The following is a 13752-nucleotide window of genomic DNA, read 5'->3' as shown; positions in this document are numbered from 1 at the left end:
CGGGACTTATTGATCCATGTGTTATACTGTTTAAGAGTGCCCAATCGATTTTCTACATCTTTTTCGACACTACTTCGACCTTCGAGCTAACTGTTTCCGATGTACAACTTATAGAAGAAAAAGTGCCCAATTCATTAAGAATTTTAGTTTTGAATTTGTCATATAGAAAGGTTATGCAATCACTGTGAAAACTGACTTTTGAACCGAGGCCCGGAGGGCTAAATGTCATATACCATTCGACTCAGTTCGTCGAGAACGCAAAATGTTTGAATGTGTATATGTGTGTGTATGTGTGTATGTATGTATGTAACTTTTTTTTACACTCGGTTTTCTCGGAGATGGCTAGGCCGATTTTCAAGAACTTAAAATCGAATGAAAGGTTTTGTAGGTCCATATTTACTTTTCTCAAATGAAAGGTCTTGTAGCCCCATACTTTTTTTTCTCAGAAACGGATGGACCGATTCTCACGAACTTACACGGAAAAGCCAGCGATCGCAAAACAACTAAAATATTAGTTGTTTTGAATAATTTGATTGGTTTTAATTTGGTACAACCAATCGATTGTTGTTTTAACTAAACTGTCATTTTTGATTTGTCGTGCTGGCAGTTTAGCAATGTCACTAATCAAAGACACGCACCACAAACGAGTAATGAAACGCTACAGTTAAGTAATGACCTACACCCTAAGCGGAAAATGAAACGTTTCAATGAGGTGTCATCGTGCAATTGAGCAATGACACAATCTCAGCAAAGTTATTTGTATGCATGAAATTATTGAGTTATTTGTAATTAAGATGACTATTGCAATAAATATTTTTTTCTGCTAGTCTTTTCGGGGGGCAGCTAATCGTTCACCGGATAAGTAATAATCGAAATAATTGTTTATGGTGACAGTTCTGTAGGTGTAGAGGTTGACGATAGAGAAAGACGAGTTGAAATTGATTTTAGATCGATGCAGCCAACTGATCTCGTTCAAGCCCGTCATGTTGTTTCCATTTTTAAGGAAGTGAATAAGTTGCAAAATTTTATAAAACTGATTAATTCACTCTTGTGGAACACAAATCTGGTTGGTTGATGTCCAAAAAACTGAACTTTGGTAATACCAATCCTCGGTTTTCGGTTCCGGAAGTACTGGAAATAGTGATCAAAACTAACTAAAAAAGTGAATAATTATCTTAACTTTTTCTATCCTAATAATAACCAATTTTCCCCTAACCTTAAAACGCTAGAAGCAGTTCATCGCATTTCTTTCTTTTTTAGCACATCGCATTTCTTTCTTTTTAAGCACATCGCATAGCTTTGGTTAACCATTTACCGAATGATCACTTCAAAAAACATTTTTTATAGCCATGAGATACGATAACCGATTTTCTTTCCATTCCCTCTAGTACGTTGTGTGTACATTAATTAAGCCGGTGGTGTAACTCTTGCCATGATTAGTCTTGTCATCGAAATCAATTTACACTGCGTAGCAATTTAAGTTCACTCTGTATATATTGACGAGTTTGCAAATGAGGCAAGTGATTGTGGGTTTTATTTTAGATTTGCATACAACAACCATCAATCATTATTCGATTGATATCCGAACAGGGCTTTGCTTGAACATACACAGAACCTTAAACAAGGTCTGTATGGAGCTGATAAGATATAAATTGGGAATATATCGATGATTGAAAATGTTTTCTAGTGCTATTCGTCGAGGTACAATGTCCCATGCAAACAAAAGCAAAAGAGTCATCCTCGTAATCTATGTTGCTAACACGAACACGAGTGGTTGGAGAGTGTGGGTAGTATTGTTTTCACCATTGACGTATGCTAGACGACGGGTACTTTTATCGATAAAAACAGTGATTAAATTCGTTCTTAGCCGAATGTCTCATTTTTGGACATGTTTCTACATTTTGTAATGTTCATAAACAACTTAGACCTCATTATTTCTACGTTTCGTCTTTGACTCATCAGTGCAGAGCAGTTCAAATTGAACTGCTTAGTGCTAAACTCGGCAGTTCAATTTGAAACGCTAAGCAATGACCGAAGGTTCGAAGATTCTTTAGCACGAAGAACATTTGACTTCGAAGTGTCCGCTTTTTTGGCCACACCTCGAACTAAAACCTCGGTTCGGTTTTCGGTTTATCCTCAAAGGTGTTATCCTCACCGAACTTCCTGATTGCATTTCGCACGGCTTTTCACTTATTCCTTCCATTTTTGCTATCTTTCTCAGTGACAGTCCGCGTTCTGTGCACCATTTGTACACAATTTTTCGACGTTGTTCTGCTGAAAGTCCACGCATTTCGAAACAAACTAATGAAAATGAATAAACCACTGCACAAGTGGTTAGAGAAGAGTGTAAACAACAGGGCGCAGCCATAAAAGTTGACAGATTCTGAACCATTGCGAAATTGCAGCGGTTTTTGGTTGCGTCCATACTTTCTGGGACAGTCTTTATATTGATAATTTATATCAATTTTCTTGCACATACCTGATCAGATGCACATGACAAAATCATATCAACAGTTGATATGTATAACAATTTGTGTTATTTTGAGATATTTAACAAATGAAAACAGTTGAAAGTTAAAACTTATGATAACAATATAATAACAAAATCAGTTATGATGTTTTATTTCCATTTGCAAGACTCATGATAACGTTCATTAATCGGAAATATGAGTTCTTCCGTTGCTTTATATCGAAATATAATGATCAGAATCTCAAAAAACTAAAAGAAGAAACCAGATCACTTAATAAATTATTCATTTAATGAAAAAAAATCATTCAACAATTTTGGATTGAAACGTTGCTAAAAGTTGGCTGTGATATAGTTTCTCTGTGTTAAATTTGCTTTCTAATTTATTACAATTATTGTTATAAGTTCCTGCTTTCGGACTTCTGTAGCTATATCAAATTCAATAATAATTATGATACAAACGTTTAAAAATTCGTTACGATTTTGTTCCCGCTAGAGTCTTTTTTGTTATGATTTTTGTTATTACAACAGTTTACCAGCCAAAAATATTTCAAAATTTGTTACATAATATTTCTGAAATAAATTACTCCAATTGTTATAATTCTGCTATTACCATCTGATCGGGTATGTGGAGCAAGTAATTGAATGAAAAGTTACTTTACAGTTCTCCATTATTCAATATACTTTGAAAACAAAACTAAGCGTTTTATGAAATATATAGTCTTGTGTATTTAAAAATCAATGCATTCAAATATAATTTTACATCAAACATGGTTTTAAATCAGTTTTTGAATCAATTGAAGTCTATTTCATATGACTATTGATCTACATGTCGTGGATATTTCATTATATTTTACTGTGTAAGTTTTTTCACCAAAAATTTTTTCCTTGATTATTTCAGAGTAAATATGATAGATTTACTTTAGACGTATCATATACTTTTGATGAAAATCTTTACCCTTTTTATAAATATTCAAAATAAATACTTTCCGAGTTTTACAAACTTTTTTGTCAAAATTATTCCGTCAATTATTCACAAAAATATCGATACCTTTATGTGGTTGATTTTTACGCCATATCCCAATAGTAGGGGTTTTGAACGATGCACGATAGGAATTAAAATTAAACACAATTTTCAATACAATTGTTTCTGCGTTATTGAAAAATGTAATAAAGATTTGTTTTTAGCACGGTTAAAAAAAAATGAATTCAAAAAGTTTATAGCTAAATCGATTATAACTGTCTTCAACCACAACCATCGAAAAAACAAAGACGAAATTTGCATAGCACTAAAATATATTCAAGAAAATATTTATATTTAGTGAATTTGTCATGTTTATTTTAATAAACATTTTTTCCTATTTATTTTAACCCTCAAATCCTTTCGAGGGGTAGATTTCTGTCCCGGTGCTCCGTTATTTTGTTATGGTTTACTATAACCATAATCAATCATTACGATAATTCAATCTGAAGTTTAGTATTTCAATTACATTATTTTTATTTTAGGGGCTGGGGTCCACTAGGAGATTGATTGTACCTATTAGCTCTCTCCGGACAGTACCAGCCTAGATGCCGTGTGGAATCCGGCGGAAAAAAATGAACCAAGAATAGATCCACTGGGTTCCTGCTTCCATGTCGTAAAAGGCGACAATTGCGGGAGTTTCTTTTTCCTTTCAGTTATCAGATATTTTCAATGTTTCACTTCTGATTACTCTATTTTACTAAATTATCTCTTCATTCAACCTATCAATTTCCGTCTAGCTTCGAAGAAAAGTTTTATTTGGAATGTTTTCTTCTTCCATGTTATTGATTGTCTTTCAGGATTATAAATTGAATGATAAAAATCAACTTTTGCCAACTCCGTTGATATTACAAAGTTAATAACATAGATAACATATATCGGTATATTGAATACATAATAAAAACACATGATTTCAATATTTTTCTCGGTAGCCGGCTGCCCAGATCAACCAATATAACCAATTAATAATTTTAATAAATAATTGAAATAATGAAGTGGAAATAATAAAGAATCTAGACGCGCGTGAAATCTGTTGACCTTTATTTGGTGATTTAAAATGATTTTATAACAACTGTTTAAAATATATCAATGGAATAAATCAACTATTTTATCTAAATCCTATTCACTCGTTTATTTTGTGTCACGTAATTTCATTTATAAAGAGCTGTGAAATTTCGAAAACGAGCTGTGAATCAAGACTTGCCGGGACTTCAATATAGGATGTTGTTGAAACGTTAACTCGGGTGGTCAGTGAGTTTAGTGGTGCATCCGAGCATCTTGAAACCGGAACATACTGAGTCGCGCGCAAATAATGCCAATACTGAAATTTTTACTAACAAATATCCTTCTCCCGTGACACTTGTGGAGTGCGCAGTAGTATATACGGCCTCTAGTAACAACAAGTGTTGGACTAACATCCCTCTCCATTCCTTAGACGATCTACGTTCGGGCCTGGCCGGCGCCGGTACTGATCAATGAATTCTGGGATTACCAGAAGATGTACATTGAAGGATGATTTACCAGTCCCAGGTCTAATCATCTAGAAATTCCCTGTACAATTTCAGATAATCCCGATCAGTAACGGAGAAGCAACCAGGGGTGGTCGCTCAAGCTCAAGCTCATTTACATTATTTTTATTTTACTTAACCGGCTGAGCTATGACCTTTTAAACTGGCGTTGACCAAGCTTAGAAGTGTTCCAACAAGCGCGCACCGAGTGCGCTATGCACAATTCGTGTCTTGTCCTCGAGATTTTAAATATCTTTCGATTTTATTGTCTTCAATTTGCAGAAATACGCGTTTTTTTTTGTTGAAAACCAGCGCATACAACTTTCTTTTCATTGGGGGTGTCAAAGCAAAAATATTTTTTAAACAATCGAATCATTATTATAAGTTAATTAACAAAAAAAGTCATCCTGGTAGCTATATAGTAAACTCTTGTAACAAGGAAGATTATGTAAAAAATGTAATCGATCCGATCAGTAACAGTGGAGATAATACATTTAAAAGACAAGGTGTTTATAGATTTTATTAGCATTTTAAAAAATTGCATTTCATGAAAACAAACATTATTTAACGAAAATCCGTATACTCGTGTCAACTAAAGTTATAAGATGCTACAAGAAAAAATTGTATGAGATATGCGATGTTAGAAAAATATGTTTTCGCGAAATTCGTTCGATTTGTAAAAGAATATCCCTTATGCAATATTCGATCCTGACTATTATTTTTGAAACCTTGTTTAATTTTCAAGAAATATCTCATGATTAAAGAAATATTTCTGATGGCTCTTGTAAACACTTTTATCTCTGGGAAAAATGTCATTAGAATGTAACAATTTGTTTTAAACTCCAAGTGGGTTCAGACTATTTAAAATATTAAAATTTTAAAAACATCTAATATCATAAGAATTTATATGATTTTTGTGTAGAACGTTTAGAAGACTGTAGTCGGTTCTAAAAACGTGCAATGAATTATGGGAAATAAAAAAAATCAGAATGATTTTAATCGTAGAGTAGTTCAGGATTGGGAACTTTTCTTGGTTTCAAGAGTCGAGAGGTTGTACTGAAATCTGATATTTATATCTAGACATTGGGAATGTTTCGAGCCAAATTGGATAGATTTTTGTTATGTTTCTCTCATCGTCACTTTAAATGACAGTTTGAAATTCCCATCTTCCTTCAATCTATTACCTGAACCTGATATCAAATCCGAATGAAGTGGCATTGCAAATCTATTGGATAATACGACGCTTCATTTACATCCAGGAGTGTCACTTTTATTTACGTTTCGTCTTCCACTCATCTGTGCAAGTTTTTCAATTTTTATGACATACGGTTCCACTTTATGTGAGTTCCATGGTGGATAACCTCCCTGTACGAGCAAGGCAAAAATAGTCGAGAATTAAACAAAATTGTCCGAAATAATTTTCAGTTAGTTCACAAAATGATGAAACATTATTTTTCAAGTAATTAAAAAATTAAATTACGTTTTCCATAAGATCCTTTTACCCATGCTGAAAATATTTTTAATTCTGATCAAACAAGAGAATGATTTGCTTGAAAATAATACTGGAATTAATAATTACTAATAGTGCATTAGTTTTTTTTCTCATTAGAATTTTCGAACTTGACCGTTTATCATCAAATGTTTTAAAATGTTCATTGTATCTTCCAATTCTTTCTTAGTCAGGCACTATTCAATTTAATTTAATTTAATTGCTACCATTCGAGGAAGACCGTTCATTTGATCTCGAACAAACTGGTTTTCTTGAAACTTACGCTACTTACGTAGTAAGAAAACCCCATCCGCGCCGGGTTAAAAATGTCATGCATTCGACTTAATGTGCGAAACAGTGTCGTGCAATTATAATAAATAGAATAATCACAAGATCGAACTCAGTGACGGACATCACCAGTAAACTGATGCCTGCTGTCAGAACGAAATTGGATTTATTGGAGCAAATTGGAAAGCATTCCCGAAAACTGTACCAACTATCAATTGATTTTAATTATTAGCTGGAATATTTGACCACTTCTCGTCGATTGAAAAACACAAAACGATTGAGTTTTTTCTAACGTTGGGTGCGATAACATGCCGAAGCTAAAATTAACTTCAGCATATTGACGGCTGCGACAGATCGGAGTTTGAAGTCAACAGAACAGTTGAACACAAACAAAATAAGATCTCTGTTACGGCCGCTACCCTCAAACAAATGACGTACGGTCGTGTGTTGGGTTATCCATTGATCCATCGAACTGAGGAGGGTATGATTCGCAAACAAATCGATTAGCCCTACCGAAGAAGAAAACATATTTACTTCAGTTTGCATACCGATCGAGATAGTGATTGAATCGAACATAACGCTAATTTGTTGTGTAATTCACGAGTGTATTGATATTGTACCGAGATGAAAATATTTACTCTTGCATATTCATAAAATGTCAAAGCAATTCCAAAGCAACTATTTCCGGATTGAACGAAGGAAGGTTAGACAACAGTTATAGATAAGAACTTGTATAAATATGGCACCGTTTAATCGGAACTGTCATTTACATTGAAAAGCATTAATCTACGCATTGTAAGTCATTATTACAATAAACTTTTGGCGTAGGACTTGGTTTTCATTTTTTTATATAGGGGTGCGAGCTCAACATACGAAAAATAAAATCATTCAAACAGTGATCAGGTTTCGAAAGTCTACAGCTCAATCGATTTTGGACAAATTTTCAATATCATTACACCTACTGCTAAAAAATATTTATGTTTTAGAAAACTTCGGATGATTCAAATTTCAATAAATAACTCGGTAATGTTCTTCAGCAACTGTGCCGTTTGGGGATTTGTTTTGTGCGCCGTTCACTCCGCACAAGAGATATTTTCATCGAAATTCTTATTTCTTTGTCTTCAAGGAAAACGAAATGTGACCTTGAGCATGGACTGGTGAATGATCTTGAACAGCACCATCAACACCAACAAACTAATCGTTCATTTCCAAGACAATAAAAACTCGCTCAAATAATTATTATACTAATTCAAATTATATTATACTATTTCGTATAAACACACAATTTAATTTAATCGTACTGTTTGTAAAAGACTTCGCACAAGATGTGATGTGTATCACGAATTAGAACAAACTAAAATAACTCCATACTCTCTTCTACAGTCTCTTTTTGCAGGGGATATGCACCGCATAAAAAATCGTATAGCTTCAAAAATTCGCATAGAAAAATCGCACCACTTTGCAAATTCGCATAAAAAACGCAAAACTAAGTAAAATATTTTTTGCCAGAAGTCTTAAAAATTCATGAATCATCGATATCTGGTGTTATTTCTAGAACTTTTTTTCTCAAAAATATCGTCTTTGGAAACATTTTGAGATTTCTGAAATCGAATTTTTTTTGATGCCGAATGTTTTAGAAATGCATGAAACATTGAAATCTGGTGTTATCTGGTATTATTTGTGTTTCAAAGTTTTAGAGTTTTAGAGTTTTAGAGTTTTAGAGTTTTAGAGTTTTAGAGTTTTAGAGTTTTAGAGTTTTAGAGTTTTAGAGTTTTAGAGTTTTAGAGTTTTAGAGTTTTAGAGTTTTAGAGTTTTAGAGTTTTAGCGTTTTAGAGTTTTAGAGTTTTAGAGTTTTAGAGTTTTAGAGTTTTAGAGTTTTAGAGTTTTAGAGTTTTAGAGTTTTAGAGTTTTAGAGTTTTAGAGTTTTAGAGTTTTAGAGTTTTAGAGTTTTAGAGTTTTAGAGTTTTAGAGTTTTAGAGTTTTAGAGTTTTAGAGTTTTAGAGTTTTAGAGTTTTAGAGTTTTAGAGTTTTAGAGTTTTAGAGTTTTAGAGTTTTAGAGTTTTAGAGTTTTAGAGTTTTAGAGTTTTAGAGTTTTAGAGTTTTAGAGTTTTAGAGTTTTAGAGTTTTAGAGTTTTAGAGTTTTAGAGTTTTAGAGTTTTAGAGTTTTAGAGTTTTAGAGTTTTAGAGTTTTAGAGTTTTAGAGTTTTAGAGTTTTAGAGTTTTAGAGTTTTAGAGTTTTAGAGTTTTAGAGTTTTAGAGTTTTAGAGTTTTAGAGTTTTAGAGTTTTAGAGTTTTAGAGTTTTAGAGTTTTAGAGTTTTAGAGTTTTAGAGTTTTGGAGTTTTGGAGTTTTGGAGTATATGATAATGCCTAAACCGAAACCTACTGGCAACAGAGATCACCTGGATTGACATGGTTGGTTGTAAAATAAGATTCTCGAACATTAAAATAAGAATTTCTAATTCCTAAACACTTGTGGCTTTAGCATGTGGATAACGTGATCTCTAGTTGATCATAAAGCGAATTCAATTGAATTTATAATTATGACTTCACACATCATGTTTTGAAATACGAAAAAATTAAGTTATATCAGTGCCAGATTTCATAATTCATGTGATAGGCCGGAAGGTTGAGTAAAAAACTTGCTTCTAATAGTCGTTTAGTAATTAGACATGTTGTGCTACGGATCATTTTCGATTCGTCAGTGCATAGCAGTTAATGATGAACTGCTGTGCCGCTTAGCGGTTCAACAGCATTGTAATTGTTCCATTTATTGATCGATCAACGTTGCCTAGAGTAGTTATTAAGTCAGGTATTTTAAAGTGTTTCAGTTCGATCGACCGTAGTTTTTACAACAGCAGGTCACGCTTATTTTGCTCGAATAGAAACAAGCCCCCAAATTTTCAACACGATTGAGATTATTGAATTGAACGCAACGCATTATTTGGCAAACATTGACACCTAAAAAAAAACCTTCAAAATATCAACTCGATTTGCACGGCTATACTAATTAATTCTGTCTTCAGCATTGGTGCAAAAACTAACCTATTATGTTTTGATTCTCTTTCTTTTCGCTCACGACAGGTGACTTCGGTCGGTACCAGGCGATTCAGTTCGTGCTGCACTTGCTGGCGGCCATAACAGCTGGCTTGCACATGCTTTCTCTGGTGACGGTGGCAGCCATTCCGGAACACCGGTGTTTCATCGATGGAGTCGATTCGGCTAACGGCACCGAAGCTTCGATGTTGGACTTTGACAGTCTGAGAGAATACATTCCACTGAACAGGGACGGTGAACTGGATTCTTGCTCGATGTACCAAACGGGGGCACTGACGAATGTGACGGTCGCCTGCAGTGCGTACGTTTACAACACCACCTACTATCACACCTCGAGGACCATGGAATGGGATTTAGTTTGCGATCGACGGTGGATGGGAGCACTGGCCCAAACCATTTACATGTTGGGAGTGTTCTCAGGAGCCGTTTGGTTGGGTGGCCTTGCCGATAAAATAGGCCGGAAGAAGGTGTTTTGTTGGTCTGGTTTGTTGCAGTTGATTCTAGGAGTTGCGGTTGCTTTCACTCCGGAGTACTATTCCTTCCTGGTGCTTCGATATTTGTATGGTATTTTCGGTAGCGCCGGTAGTTATATTACTGGATTCGTGCTTACTATGGAACTCGTCGGACCTAGCAAGCGAACTCCTTGCGGCATATCATTCCAGGCAGCATTTGCTGGAGGAATCATACTGGTTGCGGCGTGGGGTGCCCTGATTTCCGACAGAATGCTCTTGCAGGTAGTCTATGGACTACACGGATTGCTACTGATAGCCCATTGGTGGGTTATGGATGAATCTCCTCGCTGGTTGTGGATGCAAAATCGAAAACGAGAAGCTATTGACATAATTGCCAAGGCCGTCCGGTTGAATGGACGTGGCATGAGCATTGATAAAGAATATTACTTGTCAAAAGATAAATCTAACTACGCTACGGAGTCCTCTGCGAATGTTAGTGCTGGATTGAGTGACTTGTTCAAGACACCGAATCTTCGAAAGATGACTCTGAACGTATGCCTGTGTTGGTTTGCCAATTCCATCACATACTATGGTTTATCGTTGAGTTCCGGAAAATTGGGTGGAAACCCGTTCATTATCTTATTTCTGATGGCTCTGGTAGAAATGCCAAGCTACATTGCTATTAGTTTTCTACTGGATAAATTGGGACGCCGCTCGATAACCAGTTCTTTAATGATTGTCGGCGGAATTTGCTGCATTGTTGCCGCCTATCTTACCCGGGGAAGCACCGCATCAACTACAATCGTTATGTTCGGTAAGCTGTTCATCGCCGGATCATTTGCCGTAATCTACAACTACTCGGCCGAGTTGTTCCCAACCGTGGTAAGAAACTCCGCCATGGGTCTCGGTTCGATGTGTGCCCGTTTGGCAGGAGCATCAACACCGATGATCATTCTGTTCGATTCGTTCGATCCGAAAATCCCGGCCGTTATATTTGGTGTGATTTCACTTATTTCCGGTAGTTGGGTTCTATTTCTACCGGAAACCAACGGAAAACCTATGCCTCAGAGCTTGCAGGACGGGGAAAACTTCGGTCGTGGCGACACGGCTTTTTCGAGCTGTCTTGGACGAAATAAAACCCACGCGGAGGATATGCCTGCGGCTCAGCAAATGGTTCCCATGCAAACGATAGAACGGTGAACTACGGACTATTTTCCGTCGATTCGGAAAAAACTAACTTTTAAATGTGTGCCCGATGATGAGAGATGTGATAGTTGGCATTGGATTGGTATACATTGTTGTATACCGTAGTATGATTTGTTGTGTGAATACAGTTTAATGATAATTGTGCAAATAGAATAAAACATGTTTTAAATTAAGCAACAATTGTAGAGTCGATTGGACGATAGGACAAAATATTCAAAATAAATCAAAATAATTTAGTATACTCAAAACATGGTGAAATCATTGACTTTTAGAAAGAGACAACCATATTTGTTTAACGCGCAAGTACAAGAGTAAACCCTGTTTTAAGATACCTAGAGGTGTAATAGCGCTACTAGAATTGTTGATCACCTTTGTCAGCTTTGAAAAGTACTATAGTACAGTTCTCACGTTCTTTACATCGTCACCTTGATAATAGTTTGACATTTTGATGATGATTCCGGAGCCGGAAGTTGGATTCCAATAAAGTTTCATGCAAACCTTGGAGGCCATAGAAACTAATTTGATTAAATTTTAAGGGATCAGGGTCATTTAGCCTAAAGATATTTCGCCGAAAGCGTTATTTCGCCGAATGGGCCAATTTAGCTCAAATTGGGGACTTTTTTCGAGGTGCTTAAAGTTTTGAACAATAGCGCTCAACGAAATTAGAGGTGATCCCAAAATATTGGCACCCTTATATATAAGAGCGGTAAAAATCAACGTGTTTTGTCGGTTACGTCACTTATACCATCGTATATCCGGAAACAGAAGTCGCAGTCATTTGATCTTCGAACTTGATCAATGGCGGAATAGTAGCTTTCAAACAAGCTTAAGCTTAATAAAATCGGTTCAGCCATCTCCGAAAAACTTTTTCGGTAAAAATCAACACGTTTTGTCGGGTACGTCATTTATATCATCATATCTCCGGAACCACAAAACACGGCCATTTGATCTTCAAACTTGATCAATGGTCCGATAGTAGCTTTCAAAAGAGCCTAAGTTTGTTAAAATCGGTCCAACCATCTCAGAGAAAATTGAGCGGTAAAAATGTCTTCGAAAAGTACACATACACACACACACCCACACCCACACACCAACCCCCCCCCCCCCCCCTAGTGTCTGAGGCTCCGTTCGAAAGTCGGTTTTTCCAGCAATTCTAATACCTTTCTATAGAGAAAGGCAAAAGCTGGGGTAATTCGAACTATTAAAAACCGAAATTTCTAAAGGTTGATATTTCCAATCAAACATGTTACGCGGTTTTTTTTTCACGAGGATTTCCGAAGCTACGCGTTTTTGCGCTTTTTTACGCAAGGCAAGATCATAGCAAATCAATTAAAGCCACAGAGAACAGACATCCAAGTAGAGATTTCAATTTGTGTAAGAAATTCAACGGTTGTTTAAAAAGCAATTCCCCTGTAGAGGCGCTTCGAGCAGCCCAATAATATCTTCTGGGCCCTTGCGTTAAAGCTTTCACACAAGGCAAATTCTTGCGTGCAAAGTTGTGCGCAACGGTGATTTTTAACGGATTTTTACTTGTAAGCTTTACGCAGCTTCTTTGAAAAAGTTTGTACTAGCTTGGATGTCTGTTCTCTGTGTTACAGCTTCAAATCGCTATATAGCGCTTTGTGTCTTGTCTAGCAGCTACCTTCTTCTGACATGTTACACGAGATACGTTGACTATAATTTCGTTTATATTTATAGATTCGCGTGCTTCCCCACAGCTTAGCTTTTGTATCAATTGACCAATCAGAGCGATGCTTCCCAGCTGTTAGATCGCTTACTCTTTCAAAACCATCGTCTCTGTAAGGGTAATCCAGTATGCCAACATAGCGTTTTAGATTTTTAGCTGACAAAATAGGACACTGCGCGCTATTAATCAAAATTTCAATCATATATAATTGAAAATACGTATCTTGATACATTCAAATCGAAACTTAGAAATATATTAATAATTGATATAACATTGACTGAGCTGTGAGTTTTCAAAACCCTACCACATTTCTACGTGTATTTTTCCTTGAGTTTCTAATTTGCAACCCAATATAGTAAACAAAGATGTGCTCCACATCACAAATCATCGATCAGAAAACTCACTGCAGAAAAGTTTAGTATTGATTTTTTTGCAAACACTGATTTCACATAGCAAATGATAGTTAAGAAAAAAGTTCGTGCATTGAATATATCTGATATGATTCACGGAAAAAAGATTTTTGGAAAATGAATTTTTATAGCCGTTATATCTCAACCCTTAGGAGAATACATAATTAAT

The 13752-nt window shown here is 35.5% G+C and overlaps 1 protein-coding gene across 1 annotated transcript in view; it reads left to right on the top strand.

Moving 5' to 3' along the window:
- Positions 1-11734, top strand: part of LOC131438195 (organic cation transporter protein) — a 40795-nt gene extending 29061 nt beyond the window's left edge. The window contains exon 3 of the mRNA XM_058608047.1: positions 9856-11734. Coding sequence (XP_058464030.1) covers positions 9856-11480 — 1625 coding nt within the window. The 3' untranslated portion in view covers positions 11481-11734. The remainder of the gene's footprint in view (positions 1-9855) is intronic.
- The last annotated feature ends 2018 nt before the right edge of the window (positions 11735-13752 follow it).

This window comes from Malaya genurostris, chromosome 3 (genome assembly GCF_030247185.1).
Source record: "Malaya genurostris strain Urasoe2022 chromosome 3, Malgen_1.1, whole genome shotgun sequence".
In the NCBI taxonomy this organism is placed as follows: domain Eukaryota; kingdom Metazoa; phylum Arthropoda; class Insecta; order Diptera; family Culicidae; genus Malaya; species Malaya genurostris.
Note: the sequence above shows the minus strand (reverse complement) of the source record. Positions and strands in the feature narration are given on the sequence as shown.